Here is a 24928-nt window from a genome sequence, read left to right as displayed (position 1 = left end):
TCTGAAATTATTCCGTTGATCGAGCCTGCCTTAAACAATGTTCCGGATGATCAGGCAAATACATTGAGGTTTAAAATCGCAGCTGTAATTTTGAACCAAAAACCTAATACGCCTAATATCTCTAAAGAAGAAACGTATGCCCTAAAACAGTTACGGAAAGACAGAAAAATTGTTATTATGAAAGCAGACAAGGGAAACACCACTGTTGTTATGAATAATTCTGACTATGAAAGAAAAGTCAATGAACATCTCCATAATGGACCGTATGAAAAAATCATGAAGAGCAAATGTAGAGCCACTTTAAATAAGTTGAAAGCTGAAACGGCCAAATTGCTACAGAATTTAAAGCCCAAACTAGGATAATCTTTATGGTTCTCTTTATATCCGAAAAGCAATAACCCGTGTAGATTTTATGGCCTACCAAAAATACACAAAACAGATGTACCACTAAGACCTGTGATTGATTACATTAATTCACCAACTTATAATCTTTCTAGATACTTGGCCAAAATTCTTAAACCATATGAAAGCGTAATAAAATATGGAATAAAAAAATTCTAATGATTTCAAAAACATTGTCAGTAATATTCAGATAGAAGAGGATGAAATAATGGCAAGTTTTGATGTTTGCTCATTGTTCACTAATGTTACTGCTAAAAAAGCTTTAGATATTGTGTATAACCTGTTAGATTCTGACACTGATCTTAAACAGCGTTGTCTTCTAGACCCCTCAGACATTATTAGAGCGTTGGAGCTTTGCTTACATTCGACGGTTTTCATTTTTCGAGGAGTACTGTACAGACAAACAGAAGGTGTGGCTATGGGATCACCTGTCTCTCCAATTGTGGCTAATTTATTCATGCATTTATTGGAAACAATTGCTATCTCAATGTGTTCCATTCCACCAAAAATTTGGGTAAGATACGTAGATGATACCTTTGTCATTATAAAACGAGATGGTTTAGACGAACTATTTCAACGGTTCAACAGCTTAGATGACAAAATCAAGTTTACTAAAGAGTTGGAATCGCCTGAACGCAGATTACCTTTTCTAGACTGCCTGGTTGAAAGGAAGGATAATGATTGTTTAAAAATTAATATATTCCGAAAGCCTACATATTCAGGGAAATTTTTAGATTTTAAGTCTGCGCATCCACACTCGACCAAAGTGACAGTGGCCAAAAATCTGATCACCAGAGTCAAAAAACTTGTCACTGAACCGAATGATACAAAAATGGAAATGAATTTAGTTGTATCCACGCTATTAATGAATAATTATCCGAAAGGTTTTATTAAAAGAATAATTAAGAATGAAGAACGGAATGATATTTTTTTAAAAAGAGTTAAGCAAGATTGGATGAACACAGTAGTGATCCCATATCGTAAAGGTATCTCAGAAGACATCAGAAGGATTTTAACTCGTCAAAATATGAGAGTATTCTTTCGAACGAACAATACTCTAAGATCAAAACTAGTAAGAATCAAAGATCCAATACACAAGGATGATCAACAGAATTGTGTTTATGAAATAAAATGTAGTGACTGTAATGGAACGTATGTAGGTGAAACATCTAGGCAACTGAATGTGAGGGTGAAGGAACACAAACTGTACTTAAAGCACATTCCTAAATCCTCAAGTGATGTAAAAAAAGCTTGAGAACAGATCAGCGATAGCATTACACTTGATTGAATCGGGTCATACAGTTGATTTCAATGGCACGAGAATCATTCAAAAAGGACTCAATTCTTACAAAGAACGACTAACAGCCGAAGCCCTACATATATGGGCTAATTCAAACAATATTAATAGGAGAGATGGAATACAACTAGCTGTTCCATGGCAACTAATAATTAATAAGTAAACCTGATCTCCTTTTTTTCAATTTGATATATCTATGCAATAGTAACTAATTGATAGATAATATGTTCAATGATTCAAATCCGTTATCTTATCTGAATATGTTAAACAATTGACTGGAACATTAAAATAACACACGACTTCAATTACATATACATTCCTCTTTTATTTTGTTTACTTATCTTATTTATCTTCATCTAATGCAGGCTGTGGCATTTTTGATTCATTTCATATATAAAAATGATCTGTTTTTCTTAATATACACAGACCGAAGTCAATATTTAGTTGAATGAAATTTCTCACATCACTTGCGTATAAACACATTCTGTTGTCTTAACACGTTTTTGGTTCCATAATCACATACATTGTCCTTATGTGTACAAAAACAATTTGTCATAACCTTGAATTTACCTTGTAATCCTTAAGTCATTCTATGGCCTAGGATAACACGACAATCTCTTATTCTTTCTCTCCTCTTGATTATTTTTCAAATGAACTTTTATTTGTTTAACCTTTATTATTCTTCATATTATTTTCATATAAACATGTCTCTTACACATTAATGCAAATACTTATTCAGTATACAGTAAACCGAAGAACCATGGTACCTATTTATATTCGATAATTTTGTTGTTTGATTATATTTTCCTTGAAAAAGCTTGGACCAGATTGCCAGGCGAAACGTTGGATTTACTTAAAATTCATTCGCTGAGATGTTACAAATATATTCTTCTTTTTTTAATGTCTCAAATTAACTCGGCGCCCAAATATTGTGAAACTATTCGTTCACATTTAGACGACAGTTCTTATTTAACAATATAAGTAGTTTAGAAATAGCCAGTGTAGCAGCAGTCTCTGCATCAGTAGGCCTCAGCATACACAAAGGGAAAACTAAGGTTCTCAAATTCAAAGTGGAGAACAGCAATCCAATCACACTTGATGGCGAAACTCTGGAAGATGTAGAGTCCTTCACATACCTGGGAAGCATCATCGATGAACAAGGAGGATCCGATGCAGACGTAAAGGCGAGGATCGGCAAAGCAAGGGTCGCATTCCTACAATTGAAGAACATATGGAACTCAAAACAACTTTCAACCAATATCAAAGTGAGAATCTTCAATACGAACGTCAAGGCAGTTCTACTGTATGGAGCTGAAACTTGGAGAACTACAACAACCACAATCAAGAAAGTACAAGTATTTATAAATAACTGTCTACGCAAGATACTCAACATCCATTGGCCGGATACCATCAGCAACAGCCTTCTGTGGGAGAGAACAAACCAACTTCCAGCTGAAGAAGAAATTAGGAAAAGACGATGGAAATGGATAGGACATACATTACGCAAATCGTCAAACTGCATCACGAGGCAAGCCCTAACTTGGAATCCTGAAGGGAAGCGAAAAAGAGGAAGGCCAAAGAACACATTGCGTCGGATAATAGAAGCAGATATGAAAAGGATGAATTACAACTGGACGGAGCTAGAAAGGATTGCCCAGGACAGAGTTGGATGGAGAATGCTGGTGAGCGGCCTATGCTCCTTCACGAGGAGTAACAGGCGTAAGTAAAAAAGTAGTAAAAGAAATAGAATTCACATATATGATATGATGTTGAAGACAAGAACAAAGTCTGATTATGAGAGATTAGTTCGATTGTAGAGTGATTGACTTATTAGTTATCATACCTTCTTCATATTGTCTATTTGTTAACCAATTTCTATTTCTATTTATTTCTTTGTTTCAAAATCCGCATTTCGTCAGGTAAATGCATTTGTATCAGAATTTCTAAATTCATTCTATTGGGTTCTTTTTTCTATAACTTTATACCACAGTAATGCATTTAGTAAAGAAACATGTTCTAATAGTCAGTAATATTGTTTCATTGAGTTCATAATGATTACTTGGTTGGTAAAATCAATATCTTGTTGATAGCTGAGCTATAAGAACTATTGTTTTTCTTTTTTTTTGCGAATTCAGTAAAAAAAAATTTCTGAGTTCCTAGCAATTGGTTATTTTGATGACTTTGAAGAACAAAGAACACCTTGAAATATTCCCGATTTATATATAGTGAAATTTTGAAATAATGCAAAACACAATGTGACATATTCTACTCACCTATCTAGATAAACATATTGGAATGCACCACCGAAAATTGCTGCAATCCATACAGACCACAGTGTAGTTAAACCCCATGATGCATGGAAATCACGTAATAACAACCTCAAAGGAAGAATATATAGATAAACATATATTTATGAGTTCACACATTGAGTAGATATGTGAAATGAAAGATTTTATTTTAATTTAAAAGATCTCATTGAAACTAAACCCATTCAGATAATTAGTCAGTAATAGTTGTTTCATCAACATTATAAGATTAAAGAATTTATTAACATGATAGATGTAATAATAAATGAACGAATAGTTCAATTAATGAGTCAAGTAAATAATTGATTGACTATCGAGTAATGACAAATATCATGTTTGTTTAGTTCATAGTACGATTGATCGAGTCCTGTTGATCAAATTGTAATGTGATCCCTAGTCTACGTGATTCAATATCGCCTGTGCTATATTGGGATACTGAATGGTCAAAGGTTGTCGGCACAATGATCAATCAATTGTAAATATCTCAATCTTGTAAAAATTTGGTCGTGGTGCGGATAGCTTAGACTATGGAGCTAGATAACTCCGGTCCAAACAGCGCAACAACCACTACTTCCCCCACCATTGAAGGTACGGCCCATCGACAAGTCTGAACAAACAAAAAACTTAGGTGTAAGGTTTTCTTTCAACTACCCTCAATCATCTAACTTAAGTGTAAACAACCTACGAATTAGAGCGTAACAAGTAAAAAGCGTAACAAAATGTAAAAAACAATAGCAAAGAAGTGGAAATAACAATATCTATCACCACGAAAAGAAATATGATTCGAAAGTGAGTATTAATTAACTCAACCTCTCCATCATAAATTACAATTATAAACAAGAATTCAACGAAGTTTACATGTATTGACAAGGCTCGGTACAATAGTCAGTAACTATAATATAAACTAATGTCATGACTATTTGAACACTCAATTTTACTACTACCTACTAATATCACAAACAACTATGTAAGCGGTAAGCTAAACATTCAGTAAAATAGAGTAACAACATTTAAAGCAATAACTTCTTTTTATAAATTTTGATAGAGTAATGAGAAGACGGTTGGGCAGCATCATTGATGAACACGGTGGATCTGATGCAGATGTGAGGGCAGCATATTTACAACGGAAGAACATCTAGAACTCAAAACAACTGTCAACCAACACCAAGGTCAGAATTTTCAATACATGTGTCAAAACAGTTCTACTGTATGGAGTGGAAACCTGGAAAACTACGAAAGCCATCATCCAGAAGATACAAGTGTTTATTAACAACTATCTACGCAAAATACTTCGGATCCGTTGGCCGGACACTATTAGTAACAACCAACTGTGGGAGAGAACAAATTAGATCCAAGCGGAGGAAGAAATTAGGAAGAAGCACTGGAAGTGGATAGGACACACATTGAGGAAAGCACCCAACTGCGTCACAAGGCAATCCCTCACATGGAATCCTTAAGGTCAAATGAGAAGAGGAAGACCAAAGAACACATTACGCCGAGAAATGGAGACAGATATCAGAAGAATGAACAAATATTGGATAGAACTAGAAAGGAAGGCCCAGGACAGAGTGGGTCGGAGAATGCTAGTCGGTGGCTTATGCTCCATTGGGAGTAACAGGCGTAAGTAAAAAAAATGAGAAAACGAAGTTGATCTGAGAAATGTGATGCACTTGCGCTGTACATTTTGAACAATCTAGTCACGTATATACATGTCAAGGCATTTTATATGAAAATTAATAAAGGTCAATTAAATGAAAGTTCAGATAAACGAAGTAATAAAAGGGAGAGAAAATTAACATTGTATAGAAAGAATAGGAAATTATCGCATTATCCTAGGCCATTAAATGACTTAAGTATTACCAAGGTAACTTCAACGTTACGACAAATTTGTTTTTGAAGACATAACGAGGGTTTAGATTTACGAATAGCCAAGGTTCCTATAAACTTCAGAATACGTCCCTCACAATTTCTATACAACGTTCTAAAAGCTGTAATGGTGTCAGTTTTGTACCTTGTTTCAATTATGTGTTTTGTCATCGATGTATATGGTAACAACATAGTATCATTCATTAATGTTCCAACTATCAAGATAAGTAATTCGATATTCCAATATGCTCAATACAATGTATTAGTATAAACTGATAATTGGGAAATCGATAGACAAATGTGTTATTTCTTGCGTGCATCATTTAGAGACTTTTTAATGGTGACATGAAAGATATCAGATTCAACGAGATGACATAAAAAACTATTCGTTCAACTAATTACAATCATGTTGATATGAATAATAACTTCATAAATAAAAGTCAAAAAGTCGTAGAGACAAATATGTAGAGAACATTGTTCGATTGATCAAAATACAAAACAAAACGAAGTGATAGAATGATGACATTTGCTCACAAGATAGAAGTGCTGGAACAAATGTACAACAGAAATTAAGTGAGAAAACAAGTATAGTGGAATGCATTTTCCTTCTGAAAAAGCAATTTGATTATCAACAAATTATTCAAGACAAGAAGAAACAAAACCAGAAATTATTTAACAAATAGACAATATGAAGAAGGTATGATAACTAATAAGTCAATCACTCTACAATCGAACTAATCTCTCATAATCAGACTTTGTTCTTGTCTTCAACATCATATCATATATGTGAATTCTATTTCCAAACTACTTATATTGTTATCAAGGATATAGTAAACTACTGTTGCAACACTAATAAGATATCAACAAAACTCATACAAGACAATGTACATGTGTTGGGAGTAATATGGAAGAAAGCTGACGGTGGCCAAACTACGACTTGTGAAGTTATTGACTGTTGATCTGTGCCATATTAGTAGATACAGACTACTACGTGACTGAGGTCAGTGCGATAGCCACGATTAGTTATTGCAGATTTCGGATGACAAGTCTCAGAATCGGTCACAATGGCACAAATGTATTTACTCTATTTCACTCCTTTACAAGTTGTATTTCAGTATTCCTTCATATGTACGTTTCCATTGTGTCTTTTCAAACCACATTACCAATATTGAGCCGTTCAAATGATCACTGACATAACATTACTTAGATTTCATTGTTGATTTCATCTCATTGTGCTAATGTGATATGGGAATTCGTTCTGACACACGTTCGTTCAACGCTCTAGGTTGATAATGAATAACTTTTAAATCAAAGTGAAGATTCGACAAATAACTAATGTTATGAAAGTAGACTGAAAGTCAGATAGAGGTAGACACACACACACATAGAGAGAGAGAGAGAGAGAGACTCAAGTCATGCTACTTAATAAATAGTTTTAAATTATTTCGCGGTCAACTGAAAACAATGAACACTAGCAACTAACAGATAATGTGTACATAAACACCCATTTTGAAGTTGACCTAATTTATAAAATTAATAATCTCATTATTATTTTATAATGGAAACCTAATGAAAAGATAAAGAGACAAAAACAAACATATTTTCTTTATTCTAAAGTCAACGAAAACAAAGTAATTGAAACCATACTTTTCACATTTGTAAACTTGTGAAGGCTGGATTGAATTAGAACTTTCTAGAGATAAGATGTAACTAATGTAATATTAGTCGATGTATATCACACGACAAATGCATAATATGAATACAATGGAATGAAAAACACAACAAGAAGAAAACGTCAGTGATAGTGATAAGAGTGCGATAGAAAGACTGGAGTGAATCTGAAAAATATATATTACAGACTAATGTCAATTGGAGTGAGGGATGGATGCTTGTTTCAGTATGGAGCTCGTCAACAGTGCGTTATTATGAATACACCATTAGTGGAACCAACAACATTGATCTTAAGATCAATATGTCGTGAAAAGGATTTGTAAAATAAACTAATTTTGAATCACTGCAGAAAAGCAGAATCCTTTATTTGATTAATTTAAATATGTTTTCTCAGTTGTGCCATAATTCTTTCAACAATAACGGTTGTGTTTATCTAAGGTTGACGATATCTCTTGGATGGATGAAGCAATCATATTGCACAGTGACTTCACTTGCTTTTCACAAATCAGGCAGATAGATGTCATTTTATATCCAAAAGAATAGAAAAGTGTTTTTACGTTTACACTTTAAGTGCTCACAAGAAAATTGTTCTTGTCGCTACTGTCCATCGAACAGAGAAAGTTATATAATCTGTTTTCTCCACATCTATGTGAGTATGGAATTAATAAACGTGGAGAAGGTGAACAAATGTAACACAATAAATTGTTGTGAAGTTTAACTCGGTCACAGTCCACAACTTCACAGTCTTCAGTACACGTTGTAATGAAATACAGACTTTCATGAGAATATATTGATTGAAAGAGTTGAAACTAGTTAAAAAAGTGAAAAAAATTGCACTCAAACTCGGACATCGTTAAGCATAAGTTGATGAATGATTACTGAAATAGAAGGCAACTTACCATGGAGTATATGAGGCTGCTATAAACAAGCATATAACAATTCTGTCACAGAGTTGGAGTGTAGAACGTAAACGCCTAAAATTTTATGAGCAGAAATGTAAACAACACAAAAAGTTGATTGTAAATCAAGATGATTAGGGTAGTTCACTTATTAAACAAGACAGAACCTTCATGATACTAATACTGAATTATATACGTATATATAGCTAATCAATGGACTGAAGACGTTCATCAAAGTACGTCAATCACAATGATATGACTTGGAAATTAACTAAGTTATTTTGTAAATTACTCGAATAACACTAGATTCATCCTACTAAGTTATCGTCTATGAAATCAGTTTTGAGTAGTAGTTTTTTTTGTGTGTGTGTACGAGGATTAGTGTTAAATAGTGTTAGTTTAAACGATAGGGTGAAAGCATACTGTGGTTGAATGATCCTTGGAGATGATCGTGTGGTTTTCTAGCCACTTCTCAGACAGTTAGAATAGTCCCTGAAAATAATAAAGTATTTTGCAACATAACGAACGATACTTGTTACACTTTAGTGATTTTAGGAGAATCATTAATTTTCTAAGGATTCTGATCGGTTTTTTAATTCTAATGGTGTAGAAATTTTATAATATAACCCGATTAATCTGGAAACAAAGTGAATCATGATAGTTGTTTCCTATAGAATCTTCTTCAGAGTTATAATGATAAATAAACAACAAATAATTTCATGTAAGTTGGTCTTCGCCTATCAAGTTTTTATTAGTGAATTTGAAGGAATGTTATGGAAAGGAAATTATAAAAGAAAAATCGTTGTCTCCGTAATGATATAAAGAAGTCATGAAGGATAATCATCATTTATTTTGGGACTGCAACTTTACCAGCCCATCCATTGTTCAATGAATCAGTAATAAATTGATTTCATTTGCTAATTTTTTATACATAAACTACAATAAGAAAAGTCGTCGAATCTAGTATTATATAGTCTGTATAAAAAGTTAATATTTGATGTGTTTAACATTGTTAATTTTACGCCATTATGACAAATCTGAACGTTCTAGACACTATACCAGGGTAAATCTATCGCGCATATGTGATGAACGATGAAAGCGATTTGATTTTGAATTTCTCACAGAAACAAGAAATAATTTCCTGAATTATGTTTGTCTTGTCCACAGATATAACTACTAGAATGAAGTTGTTTGTCCAACCTGAATAGGATAATTGGTTTAAAAAAGACAACAACAATAATGACAACGAAACTATTCTTATCTAATCCTCAGTAGTGATTAGATTTCCATGGCCACTGGACGAGACGGATCAGAATCCCATGAATTGCACGAATATATGAACACTGAAGATAAGCATTGTTGATGAGTATTGGCCAATTAAAAACATGAAAAGACGGCTACCTATCGACTGCTTTCAATCATCTAACAAACGCTACATCTATATAACTTTTCTTGTCTGCACCAGACTGTTACGATGATGACTAACTGACCTACTTCACGGATAAATTTGAGTCATGGTATGAGTGAGAAGATCTAAACAATGACACTAAACATATTAGTTTGCACTGCTGTCTCTCATTATCATATGACGAAGAACAGGGAACGTGATGAATACTACTGATCATAGTGAACTTAAACGATTACACAATCTTTTATATTACTGAACAAAATCAAATTACTGAGTGAATATTAGTGGATGACTAACTATCGAAATATGTAATATAAAAAAGTACCAACGAGAGGACTGTCAGGCCTTCCTTCCACAATTAAGACGGATGTGATATGAGACTGAAGAGGTATATTACCTGTTCCATATTACAGTCTAAAGGTTATGGTCACATGAATCATAAGTTTACCATTTAACACAATAATTGAATAAAACCCCCTCCAATACAATAAGTTATGAACAAATCAAAGACTACTTGTTTACAGAGTTAAGATCTATGTATTTGACACTGATTTATATTGTGTGTGAGAACTGTTTCTAACATGAGTCGATCGTGGTTTGAATATGTAGTTTATTGGTGAGAATACGTCACTTTTAACTACCATTAATCGATTACCTATTGGTAACTGAAGTTGAAATTATCCTCACACATGCTGCATTGTAAAACATTGAAAACACATATTCACTACAAAACTGATTAGTTACTCTGATATATCATTCACGAATCCACTAATCTAATGAGATAAACGGATTCTTAGAATTTTGAGTATTTCTAATTCACGATGTGGATTTTGTCGACAACAAACATGTATATTAAATAGTGTGACTGATTGGAATAAGGTAATATTTAGTTTATGTCCAATTATCATCAATATTACTGGTTTGTAAATTTGCATTCAAATGTACGTAACATTTGATGCGAAAATAGAAGATTGACATTGAAGATCCACCTGTAAGATTAGATTGTAGTAATTTGGAAAGTATTTCTTTCTTTCTTTCTTTCAGTAAAATAATCACGTGAAGTAGCGAAGAATATTCATAATCTTATATTAATTTTATCGATACACATAACCTCGAAATAACCTTTACACGTAATGGTTAAAAGTACAAATGATGACTAGAATTGTTTTTGTTTGAAAAAGATAGATGATGGCTAGTTGTGGAAACATGGACACGTGTTTTATCCCATTTCTTCGCGTTACCTGTATGCATTTGTATTCTAGTATTGATGATCACACTAGGATTCGAATCCGCTAGCTTTCGCTCAAGATCCTCAACGTGTTGTCCTCTGAAAACAGATGGATGTTAATTTGACCAACGGTTATGATGTTCATATCTTTAGTAGTAAAAGTTTGAGTAACTGAGTTCCTGATATTCAGACTGTCTTCACGAATGAATGCTATGTTGTTATTGATTCAACTTCAAAGAGTATGAAATCTGTCAGTTTCAATAGCAAATGTCTAAATATCTATCCTGTATAAACAGAGTCACTCTCATGATACTTAATTCTGTACGGAGAACTATGTATCACTTTAAAAATCGTATTTTTGTCATTAATGTCCGTTTTTAAGCTGGTATCTATTGAGAATGTCGCTAATTTACTTTGATTTTACTTTATAGCACAGGATGAGAACCGAGCTAATCCAAACTTTTCATAGACTTTACAGTTTCATTCAATTTTAAATATAAGGTCACATGTGATCACTGGATTTTAAATAATAATCAGATGCATATACATACTCCGACTGTGGTACTCGGACTTTTCTAATGTGATAACACAAGCAAGCTACATTCATACACTAATTTCTATTCGTTATTGCTCCTTTTATTATGCAAACTTTACATTCTCTATCACTTGACAACCTCATTGTTATTGTGTGGCGCATATGTATTTGGTGCCCCCTTGTACCAATCTTTATGTGTTCAAATCAATCAATCAATCACTTAAATCAGACTACATTGGCTGAAACTTTTGTTTCTTTATCTTACCATGTCAGACAATGGAGCCGAATAGCAGTAATGACAAAAGCAGAAAGTTAACGCTTCAAGGTAATGTCTTGCGGCCAACTGTGATGTGTTATATCCTAGTGAAGATTAAATTACGGGTAACTTCCGAGGACTATTAATGGACTAATATTCTATAAATATTCTTATTGTATAATTATTCAGTAATCAGATTATGTATATTTATATCCCTCTTATTATAAGCTTCATTTTGACCTATAAATTATTATTGTACTATTTACTGTCCCTAAATTATGCTCAGTTTGTTAACTACTGCCTCCCATGTTCACAGCCACTTTTTGGCTTTATTGTGTACAAATGTTATTTCCTATTTTATAGTGAGTTGCGGTTTGTTTGTTTGATATATAAACATAGTATGTTTGAAATATATGATTCGTATAGTGGAAGCTGGTATTGGTGTTCTGGACTCAAGTGGACGGGCTAGGCGGACATAGGACCAATAAGGACACTAGGCTGCCCATACCGGTCGAACGTCATTGCTTTGGTACAGTGCTAAGATTGCATAAGTCGCATTTTGATTGGTGGACAAATCACGTGATAAAAAGCCGGACATAAAGTCACAATATAATGGGATGTGATGACAGTAAGCTGTTTCTCTTAGATAGCTACCATCTCCGGAAACATTTACTTTTCACTAACGAAAGGATGGTTTAGGAAACTTAAACCATGAAACTATCATACCTCACTTTACCCCACAGGTTACTGATATTAGCGATTAGGCCTTCAAGGTATATAGCTAACAAATCTAAAACCATTCACATAAAAGCAACTATCCAACGGACAATATTCCCAGGTTATCAAGACCAACCCTAAATCAGTTTTTTTCCGGATCCCACAAGAAGAAGTATCTTTCGACGCTATAGGCAGCTAAAAAGTAACAAATCACCATATACCTGTGGCATAACATAGGATTGATTAAATACATAAATACACCTTTAGATACCACAATGTTTCATATTAAGTAACTCATAATTAACATCTAAGCAGTGATTAGATATAATTGTTTTTGTCACATTACTTTTCCATTAAGAAGTAGAAGCAAATATTCGAACTATATTCTTAGTTGAAACATTAAATTACAATTAATGACAGTTGTTTTACAAAAAAATGGTAATAGTACTAATCATAATCCATTACCTTATTCTTTAAAAAAAAGGTTGTATGTGTGTGTGTGTGTGGGAGATAACCCTTAATCAGTTTCTAAATAATTATGAATTATGTACAAATTTAAAGTAGGGAAATGTAATTTATCTTTTATTAATGTATATGACATTTCACAAATTGTACTTGGAGAATAACTTAAACGAATATCCTTTTTTTCTATTTCTTCTAATAGCTGAAACATTAGCATAAAATGGTCTAAATATAACATAAATAGAATGTCAAATTTTATCGTTAGTGTATTAGTATACTGTTCAGAAATGGTAATGAATTTGTAAGGGTGAATACAAGAGGACAAAGAAAATAAGAGAGGAAAATGTAAAAAAATGTAAATGAATAACCATGTGAGTATTTTTGTTTTAAAAATATATTAGTTAGGGAATTTAACAAACAAGAAATAGTTCTTATGGTTAGATAGATGATCGAATAGAAATTAGACTGGTATTCTATAAACTGATTGTTATAAAACTGTTATAGAATTTAATCAAAGATGGATAGTGGCTAGAGTAATGGAAACTAGGGAGCGCGTTTCGTCCTATTTAGGACTCGTCAGATGGATGTGCCCACATTTCAGAGTTGATGTTCACTCTGGGACTCGAACTCAGCACTGTAGGAAGTGGCTATCAGGACTCAGTAGCTAAGTGGATAACACGATGGCATTTGAAGCGAATGTTATTGGGTTCGAGTCACAGAGTGAACATTAACTCTGAGATGCAGATATATCCAGCTGATGAATCCCAAATAGGACGAAACGCGAGTCATACATTCCACTACTAGCCACTATCTATCTTTGCTTAGAATGTTTGTGAATTAAGGCAATATCGACGCAATACGTAGAGTATGCACATATGCCAATAAGAGACTGATCAATTTCAGTCCTGAACATCAATGGGAAGATCCAAGTAAACAATACCAAGTGAATGTATGTCATATAATTTATTTACATGGTTTTGTGAAGATTTTGTACATTTTATCAAGGTGATTTCCTTTATATAGTTAGCATCACGAATTCAACTTAGTTTGGAAACTAATGAGAACCGAGAAGCACTGCGCGTCTATTCCATACTAGAATGGGACTTAACACGATACGTGGTTAGTTTTACTGGCCATACCTTCGCTCTAAAACTTCAAAGTTTAGGTGCTCTCCGCAAGACCTAAAGGCTTTTGGTTAGACCACCGATGGAGTCACGAATATAGAAGAAAAAGTCCCATATTAGGATGAAATAACTATACAGTGATTGCAATTCTTCAATGGTTTTCGAACTAAGTGGAATGACCTGTAAAAATTCAGCAATCTAAGCAAACCATTTACACCAGTAATATCTTTCATTGTGGTTTTTAACATTACTTCAGTCAATATCTTTCCATACTTCCCATCAAATATAAATCTCAGTTAATTATAATGTGAAAAGTGATATCAAATTTCATACAACCACTAATCACATTCTAACGTACGTATGATTATCAGTACAGGGTTGTAGAAATTGTTGATTTATAATTGAGATAATCATATATTATTTTAGTAGTTGAATTCACGAGTCAATTGAAGCCAGACGACCATGGAAAACCTGGAAGCACTGGACGGCTGTTCCGTTCTATTGCAGGACTCCTTAGCAGAGCGCATCTACGATCCCGCCTCGCGAGATTCATGGATTGGTTGAAGTTAAACTTTAACACCATTGGATGCCGGCCGGCTCAGTGGTATAGAGGTCAAGCGCTCGCGCGCGAGGCTGGTAGGTCCTGAGTTCGAATCTCGCCGGCAGGGACCTTGGATGCGCACCGCTGAGGAGTCCCACAATAGGACGAGACGGCCTTCCAGTGCTTCCAGGTTTTCAATGGTGGTCTACCATCAATCAGTTCATGATCTCAATGAAAAACTTAATAAGCTCCCCAACCCTATACTGAAAAAAATATATTGTTAGATTATAAGAATCACAATGAATCAGGATTTTGTGATCATATTCAAGCTGATATATTTACTATACGAGTCAAAGAACAGAAGTTCAACAATATAACTCTTCATAATTAAAAATATGTTCTTAAATACCATTTATTTGAACTGATGTACTTGGAAGTTTGTTAGTTTCAATGTTTTTGTTAGATGAGAAGACCAAGAAATCATTGAATAATTCTGTTCTCAACAATGCACATCAATCATTCTATACCAGAAGACATTCACACGTATCATGATGATTATAATAATCTGACATTAATTATTTGTAAATTCGAAGGTTATGGCAAAAATAGAAACACTCAATCAATGTAATCATTTAGCTACTTATTTACTCTTAAGAATTTCAATCACTAAATTCAAGGTTTGAATTCTGTTCTACCTAGAGTCCGGGTTTACACAATTGTATAAAATATCATTCGCTCTCAAATATCTCGTGAATGAGTTAATTTAATTTTTAATATTCGACTTTGTAATAACATGTTGGTCACATACTACTGAATAACTTTATACCAGGTATCTAAAATATATATCCAATACTGTTAATTAAGAAATGGAATCTATTCAATTTAGAGATTGAAATATTCCCAACTAATCCTTTATTACAATACAATAAAATAATTGGGCATAAAATTATTATTATTTTTCTGCTAACAATGATTTTGTTTAACTCAACTGATATTACATTGTACATACAAAACAAAACAAAACAAAAAGCAAAAGCAAATCAAGCGCATACGCTTACATTACCTTATCACTTATAACTTGTCAGCTTGTATCCTGATAAATGTTAGATACATAAATAGATTGACGATATGATAAATTTCTAAATGATAGAAACATGTTTGATTGGTTAGTTTTTGGGGGAAAACAAAACAAAAATTCGACAATCGATTCACTGAGTTTATATTAAAGGTATAAAAAGGAATAAATAGATGAATAGGAAAGAAATATTATGGATAAATCACTTAAAAAGAAATCTCTGAATATATATATATATATATATATATATATATATATATATATATATATATATATAACAAACGAATCCTATTCCAAATAGATACATATAACTAATTACCTTTGGTTAAAAATAATCATAATCATTTACATCACACACACACACACACTTATAATCAGAAAATTCTTAAGATCCAAAAAGATGTAATATAAAGGTACTTAGAAATGAGGAAACATTTAGTTATTTCAACGATGACCTTGACTTCATGAAAAATTAGGAAAGGAAGAAAATATTTCATTTTATTGATTTTGAAATCAGAATTTATTGAATGGATGAAAATTTGGATCAGATCATAAGTATAATAATGATCGATCAAGGGAATATTTGATCTATATATATATATATATTTAATGGTAATAGAATTACTGTTAAATAACAGTACAAAATTCATAAGATAATAAGAGATTATTCAGAATGAAATAGTAAATTAAGTGATCTAGGTTGTTAAGCTTGTACTACATTGTCAATCAGACAAGAATGAAAAAAAACTTTGTATATTTCATACATCTTACCAAATTAACAAGATTATCCGGTTAGTATGGTGAAAAAGTACTGTTTTAGTTTTAAATCGAGTTATTGGTATACCAGGTAGCAAACTATCAATGAAATTCAAATAAACATGAAGGTTAGATGGTGGTTGGAGGTAGTCGACAGGAAACCCTTGGATTCGGGTTTCGTGCTACTTGGCACTCGTGAGTAAAATGTACCTGTAATCTTGAGGGAACTGGTGCTCCCTGGCCACATTGCAACATGATCGATAGCATTCGATCTGCACTAATAAGGACTAGACACGCATGACAATGATCGCCACCCAGTGATCAATCAATTGTGAAACATGAAATTTACGGGGTAATTACATATCGACTGTAGCTGTTGCCTTGATGTGATAGCCTAACTTGTCTGTAGTGATAACCTAATCGAGACAATATGAACTGTAACACTTATTCCAGAAAGGCAAAACTAAAAGCAGTAACTTAAGGTTCAAAATCAAAGTCATATTGATGATTGCATTGGAGTGTAATTGCAAAAAAACGTTTCTCTTAGAAAACCAACATCTACAGCAATGCTGCCTTTCCTCAAGGGAGAAAGAGTTAGGAAGGGTCAACTCTAATATTAGTGCACTTCACTTTACCCTACAGATTTTCATTGCATGCAACAAGGCCTCTAAAGTGCGGAGCCAACACATCAAGAACCTCTTGCGAAAAGCCCATGTGTGACCTATCTCAAGCAGTTGTCTATCGGGTCCTGCAGTCAACTTGCCAAGATAACAATAAAACTCACAATCCAGTTTTCTTTCTAGGCCACTCAAAAAGAAGTGCTCATTTACAGAGTATGCAATCGGGAAGTAAAAACCGCCAAAGTAACTCTAAGATCACTTGAATTGATTATTTACATACTTGATCAACTCCAAAATACATGGATGACAATGAGTAACACAAACTTAACAAGAATAATTTAGAAACAGTCGGTGGATAGAAATATGTAGAGAAGTGACAATTAATGGAGTCTATTAGGTTGAGTTCATATCATTATTTTTTGTTTGAAAACATTAGTACAAACAAGAAAACCATAGTATTAATTTACTAACGAGAAAATATTCAATCAAGATCTTGTTAACCATTACTTGCATAATAAAACGGATAACAGCAAATACCTTAATGGAAGCTAAGAAATGGAAGTGGGTGTATGAACCATGACAATTCTATCACAATGATGTTTTGCAGACAAAAAAACAACAACAAAATAATCTTGATATCATAATAAGTTTACATTCTCTAGGAAATTTACTACACTATTATCATCATTACTTTATACAGTGATATGTACTATATATATATAGTGTATATATAGTAGCGCTGTTAAGTCGATCATTAACAAAAGGAAACATACTACTACAATTCAGTAGTTAATGTATAATATGCAATAGCAATATTCATGTCAACGTTAACATTTCCGCTACCATCGGAAAGTTACTAAAAAACAACCCCAAAATGAATGAACAGATAGACAAGAATGAACTACTTCAGTATATAGTATTAATTGCAGCTTTTAGATAATAATAATAATATAAATAGTTAAAGAGTAAAATGATAGTGTTGAATTTCTTTTTTTCAAATGTTTTCCTATAAAATAGCCTTAATAGTGTTGATTATAATCGTGGTAAACTACTAGTGAAATTGAATCAAACATCAAATGTACCATATGAATAGTTCATTTCAATAAGAAATACAAAGAAGTCAACTGAGATTCCATTAGAAAATCTTCAATTTATAACAAATCAATAGCGGTAAATAACATAGTAGAATTTTATTTCAGTAATCACTTGTACATGGTAAGTAATCATTTTGAATATTATGGAGATATATTGTTAGATTAGTAGATATTAGCAAATTGACTAAACAATGAATACAGATGGATCATACTAGTTATCAATAATCATAGGATAAAATAAGTGGATGATAATCTCTTATTTTACATGTATAGCAGTTCAAATAAGGTAAACATAAAGTTAGAAGCCTAAAAGGTTTCATTATTAAATGATTGAATCTGCAATTACTAAATACAAAGTTCGAATGTCATTCCATTGACCTCTGTACGAAAGAAAATTGTTAAATATCACTGGCAGTTTCATACAATAAATATATGACTTAGGGTCGAGGACACTTATTTATACATAACTACTGATTAGATGAGTACATCCGTAACTAAATAAGCACTAACAAACTGTTCAATGATTAAGGACGCACGTTTCGTCCTATTTGGGACTTATCAACTAGATGTACTTGTATTTCGCTGTTAATGTTCATAGTGAAACGCGAACCCAGTACCCTTCTTATATGTGCATTCGGAGCGTCTTACCTCAAAGTTATCATTCAGTCACATTTTTATCCAGTAGATAGAAACAAAGACCCTGATATCTAGACTGTTGTCAGATGAAATATTGATTCATAGTATGAATTATACCAACAAAAAATTTATCACATTTTTAACTATTCATTAATACATTCCTGGATTAGTGACGATAAAGTGTGGATGTAATTTGGCAAGCAGATATGAAGTTATATTATGTGAATATAAAATAATAAAAAATGTTTATGATAATAAGAATAGCATTTTAAGAAGAAAGTGTCTGTGTTTCGACAAGAAGAAAGAATAATGAAGAACCGATAAATATTGATAGTTACTTTTTGAGGATAACAGTAAGCTGAATCGTTATTGACAGTTCGCTTGTAGAATTTTTATATTTCTTTAATTACAAGTTTCTAGGTTTTCAGTACAGGAATTCAATGAAATACAAGTTAACATTCGATTTATAAACTGTTATTATATCATCTGTTTTCAGATAATTGTACTTCAATTATAATTCTAGAATTATAGTTTTTCTACCAGAAACGCCCAATTTTTAGAATACATTGCAATCACCAAATAATAACTAACTGTTTCGAGATCTTGAACATTCTTCAAGAAAGATGCTGAACGAGTATTGTAGTGAACGAGAACACAATCGAGGACAACCAAATTTATTCGAACATAAATGAATAACTTTGTCAAATCTGAGAACCATACAGTAAATACTTCATTTGCAAAATGTCAATCAATCATCTGAGACTTGACTGTCCCTTCTTTTCCCCACCAATCATTTACTGTTCTCGTTCTCTTTTCATCGATCTTCTTATATATATATATATATATATATATATATATATATATATATATATATATATATATATATATATATATAACAAATTCATCTTAGTGACCTTTTAAATTTTTGCTAACGAGTTTTATGAAATAACCGTTATGTATTACAGTTCTCTTGTTATTTTTCAGATAATCATGGTGACATATGTTGAAAATATAATATTAATTAGAAAGGGCTTGGAGGTGGGTTTGATAACAAGTCAATGGAAGTTAGATAATCATTAAAAACAATTAAAATCCAGATGAATGTTACGAAATTAGGGGCTGAACAGGCAACAAACTCTAGATCTCGAACCTTGAATGCTAGTCCATGATGCAGAAACTAGATTTGATAAAGACTGATAAAACAATAGACACTTTACTCAATGATAAACTATTTACTACTATATATTGAATCCTCAGTATAAACTTAATCAACATACTAGTTGAAACGACCAGAGGAACCCCCATGCACTACCGGAGACATGAATTTATAGTAGTATTGTGGTGTGCGCTACTTATATTAACATAAGTAGTAGATGATGTTAGTCATGAACAGAATGTCTGGCAGCAGAGAGACAAGAGGATCGAACAGTAAAGAATGGAAACAGAATGCAATTTGTATGAAAATGCAAGAACAATGAAGTCTGGGTCATTATGAGACAATTGATGGACATTTTGCAAATTAAGCATTTACTTTATGATTGTTAGATTTTATTACAACAAGTCCTGTAATTTTGTGTCAGACACACTCGACTGTCCCAACGCCTGTTCTGTTCACTAAGGTATATTATCTGCAAACAAATTCCAAAGAGCATTTGTAAATTTTCCATAAGTCTTAAATTCACTACCTCAAAAAGAGACCTAAATTTATATATTACAAAGCTGAATATTAATAGTAGGAATATCATACTTCCTACAAAGGTTTTGATCTATTTAAGCAACTTTCTAAAACTACACTGACAATAAAAATAACGGTTTGTGTCGACCTTAAGTATCAGATTTATCTGAAATCTCAATAAATATTTATTTCCAGAATGGGGATTTGTGGAGATTTTAGTAATTTTAATGGTTGGATTCATGAATCGATCTAAGCTAGACCACCATTAAAAACCTGGAAGCACTGGACGGCCGTTTTGTCCTAGTATGAGATTCCTGATTGGTAGTCTGAATTAGAACAATTAGTCCCTTTGATAAATTTCGATAATGCAATGAGAAGACGTAGTTTATCAGAATTATGTCTAGTTGACCTTTTAATTTTCATATATAAATGTTCTTAACAAGTATATGTGTGATCAGATTGTTCGAAATGTAATGCGCAAATATATCACATAATTCTGATAAACTACGTCTTCTCATTGCATTATCGAAAGTCTGAATTAGGTCGACTCATGAATTCAACTGTTAAAATACTTAGTTGTTAATTCCTTAGTGCATTAGTAGATGCTGTTTATGAATTAGGTAGAAATCAAAGGTTATTGTAACTAAAATAAGATAGATTATAACTTAAAACCAATCATAGTTGAGGTTCAATCATTAACTCCAGGTTTTAATTATGCGAAAGAATGTACAATCTTATGATCTTTTTGGCAGTATGACAGCCGCCAGACTATAAGGTTGAAAACTGCTTACATGAAACAGATCTATTAACTATTCTTACTCATTCAGTAGACATAGTTTATTATTAAACACCTACAAACAATATATTCGTTTATTCATATGCTACTATATGAGAAAAGGATCCCGAACAAATCTATTATTGTAATTCATTTTTTATCAGCCTAAAGAAATGAAGGTCCCTTCTTTCAAAATCATAATCCATCCAACTTACAAAAGGGTTCATATCATAGATGATACAAGTAAATAAAATTTATCAATGAAAAATAGTCCTTGATAAGTATCTGTGGTTTTACTGAAAAGCCTAAAGTGTAGATAAAATGTCTACCGAATAAACTAAGCTGATGAATAAATTGCACTTTTGGATATAAATATAAAGATAATTGATCTGCTACTAATTTACGATAGTGTAGACTAAAGAATGTAAGACTTGTTATCTATTCTGAGTGATAAATAAATAATTCCCAGCTTTAAAATTCCATGCAGGAGAAGTGATGTATGAATTTATGCCTATGAACATATTCGTATGAATATCATACCATATATATATCGCTTGCACTGTGTAAACTTTTCATTAAGACAGATGACAAGTTTTCATAACAAGCAAACGAGCCAGGGCAGTTGTTAAATAGTACAAAAGTTTCTAGGAGGATAAGAATCGCAATAAATATAAGATGTCTTTACAAGAATCGACTTCTGTTAACTATTAAAACTGACAATAAGTTTGAATTTGTTTTAACAAACCTAACATATTAGGATGACACAAGTATGTAAGTAAAACTGATGGGATTTTAAAATAAACGGAATTAATTATCATTAAAAAATGCAACATTTTGTGAGAAAATCATGTAAAAAAATGTTATTTTAAATGCCAAAAATATGTCATTGAATTAATTTGGTATGGTTTTTTCATGAGAGAAGCCACTTAAAGATATAGCTGCCGAATACGGATACATATAGAAACCTCATCACTCAAGGTCAGAGATGTGGGCTTTATGTTAAAGAAAGTGTAATTCACACTTTTAAAAAACTACCAATTTAAGCGGTTTCACAAAAAATTTCCAAGTGACTAGTTTTAACCATATTTACCATATTCTAATTCTAATAATACGCTAAACTTACCCATTAATATAGAACAAAGAGAACAAATGGAAGACAGAAGATGCAAAGAAGAGTGAGACAATGGCAAGACCATAAACGATTGCCGCCACTGATTTAGAATATGTATCTGCCTTTGAATACAGTCTAATCATTCCAGCAACACCAAGTGGAACACATGGAACGTGTGATATGCAATTAGCTAAATGTTCAACCGTCGTTGGATGATAAGCTTTACCAGGTTGAGCTGGAGAATTTTTCCATCTATTATCAAACCAGGAGAAAAGTTAAACAATTGTAAGATATAAAACATGGTCTACGTCAAGGAAAAATGTATGTTGAGTATACTATAGTAAACCTTAAGCATTGTAAAACTGTAGTCAGGGGATGTTATAAATAACATGACAATAGCTAACAGTGCTTTTAATTGAGATGAAAAATGTACAACTGCAAACGTTCCTATCATTTTGAAACGCTGTGTTCCTCTGCAAAACAAACAGCTAGTGATATGCTAAAACTTGCCTACTAAAGTAATACAATTCAAAATATCAATACATTTGGTAGTTAGTACGAACTTATTAAAAACACCTCAAAACCATGGGAGTAAACTCAATTTTTAAGCACTTCCACGAAACCAGTTAAATCTCTGCAAGAGAACCACGAATAACACAAGACTGTGTTAGAGTCTGTATTTAATGAGTCACAGAATATCCAGAGCATCCGTTGATTATAGCCAAATGCTTTAAAAGTAAGTTAAACTGGTGATATCTACTGTCAGAAAATCCGACTTTGAATCTAATTTTCACCACTCTATTGGTAAACGGTTGCATTTATATCTGTGCATTACTACTCCTCACCAGTCTATTTTGTTGAGATGTTCAGGAATTCAATGGGTGCATTGAGTAGATAGAATCAAATCTCGTACGACATATATACTTACCAACCACGTTTAACCTCTTTTGAATCACCAGGCTTTCGTGCTTAGGATATGAAAAGTTGGAAATTTAAATATATTTATGATAAATGATGGTAACTGTTTATAAATGCATTCACTTGGTCTGAGCTCCGTAGAAACAGTTAGAAATAATGTTATTAACTAAATCATGGTTCGTGGTCAGAACTTAGACAAATCGACCAGAAATTAATTGCGCCAACATAAATCCACAAGAATATGCAATATACCCAACCTTATATACTGTCTGATTTCATATCACTTTAGTTCTTGAATTCATCAATCGTCGACGATTGACAATAAGGATCCTTATTTCAGCCTCGGATAACTTGTTATCACCACACGCATGACAGTTGTTGGAATAAACCTATACATAGTGGGGCTGTAATTCATTAATTTAAATATTTGTTTCTGTATGAACATTCACACAAATCCTGTTTCAGTAGAATATAACAACCAACGATCGAGAAGTCTGATTTCTGCAGACTAGAGTATAAAAAATAACAGAGAATGATCTTTACATCACAGCAATTAGACCCATAAGTTTGAAGGGCTTTAATAAGCGGATGCACAATCTCATGGCCGAGAATTAAGGAGTTCGTAAAGAAAGTACATATTGTTGGTAAGATAAACGTGGGAAACTGCCTATTATGGCGATAATTCACAAAATATGACAAAAATCACTTAAGAATATGTTTACATACCTCCAAGTTCTCCCCATGTTGCACATATGAACTTCATGCGGAAACTATACGAACATAGGTGAGCAAGTTCATAACTCGCACCTTATCCATCTGTCCTTGAAACTTCAGGGTCAGAGTGTCCAATAACCTTGCGACGAGCTCAGGTTAACCACTCTATTGCTTTACGCTCGTTATTTTGACAATGAATTACGGTCCCAGGTCTTCGATGTCGTTTAATGTGGGTATTCTGTCCTCTTGGATGAACTAATACTCGTAGATGAAATATTCACCGAATATTAGTGCCAAGCTCCCAATTTTGGGGAAATTTTAGGGGAAGCCGCTATAGTAAACTTTGGGGAAATTTTGTGGTTTTTGTGCCGTTTTCTCTAAATTTCCCCAAAGTTGGGATCTTGGGTGCTCTTGTTATATGCTAGTGAATTTACTAGGATCAATAGCTATCATAGTAAAATGTAAGGGACTGGTTTGCTAGAATATAAAGAGTTGTAAAATTCAAAGTGAAGATGAGTAAAGAGAAGATAAGGACAGAGTTAATAAATGAATTTTTTTCGCTAAAGGTGTGAACTGCCAAGTTGAACAAATAGTCATGGATATAACATACAAAATAATAGTGAGAATAGTAGTGAGTGGTCACGAGGCACGCATCAGGTAAGACTGTTTCAAGTGGAGGAAGGCAAACGGTTCTTGAGTGTGAGTTAAAGTCGTCAGCGCTGATGGCAACGTCATTAGTTTCTCTGGACACGGTTTTGCTGAGGGCGCTCGGTCAGGCATTCTCACCAGGTCACAACTTGGCACTCCGTGTCACCCATCTCTTTCAACTATAAATTAGCTCA

General features: G+C 32.8%; 1 protein-coding gene across 2 annotated transcripts in view; it reads right to left on the bottom strand.

Moving 5' to 3' along the window:
* Positions 1 to 24220, bottom strand: part of MMD2 (Monocyte to macrophage differentiation factor 2) — a 34790-nt gene extending 10570 nt beyond the window's left edge. For both annotated transcript variants that reach the window (XM_051216346.1, XM_051216345.1), the window contains exons 1-4: positions 24099 to 24220; positions 22467 to 22706; positions 8442 to 8516; positions 3973 to 4077 (exon numbers count right to left, since the gene is read on the bottom strand). In XM_051216346.1, coding sequence (XP_051066923.1) covers positions 3973 to 4077; positions 8442 to 8516; positions 22467 to 22706; positions 24099 to 24124 — 446 coding nt within the window. In that variant the 5' untranslated portion in view covers positions 24125 to 24220. The remainder of the gene's footprint in view (positions 1 to 3972; positions 4078 to 8441; positions 8517 to 22466; positions 22707 to 24098) is intronic.
* Positions 24221 to 24928: the final 708 nt, after the last annotated feature.

This window comes from Schistosoma haematobium, chromosome 4 (assembly GCF_000699445.3).
Source record: "Schistosoma haematobium chromosome 4, whole genome shotgun sequence".
In the NCBI taxonomy this organism is placed as follows: domain Eukaryota; kingdom Metazoa; phylum Platyhelminthes; class Trematoda; order Strigeidida; family Schistosomatidae; genus Schistosoma; species Schistosoma haematobium.
The sequence above is the reverse complement of the archived record's forward strand: the minus strand, read 5'-3'. Positions and strand labels throughout refer to the sequence as shown.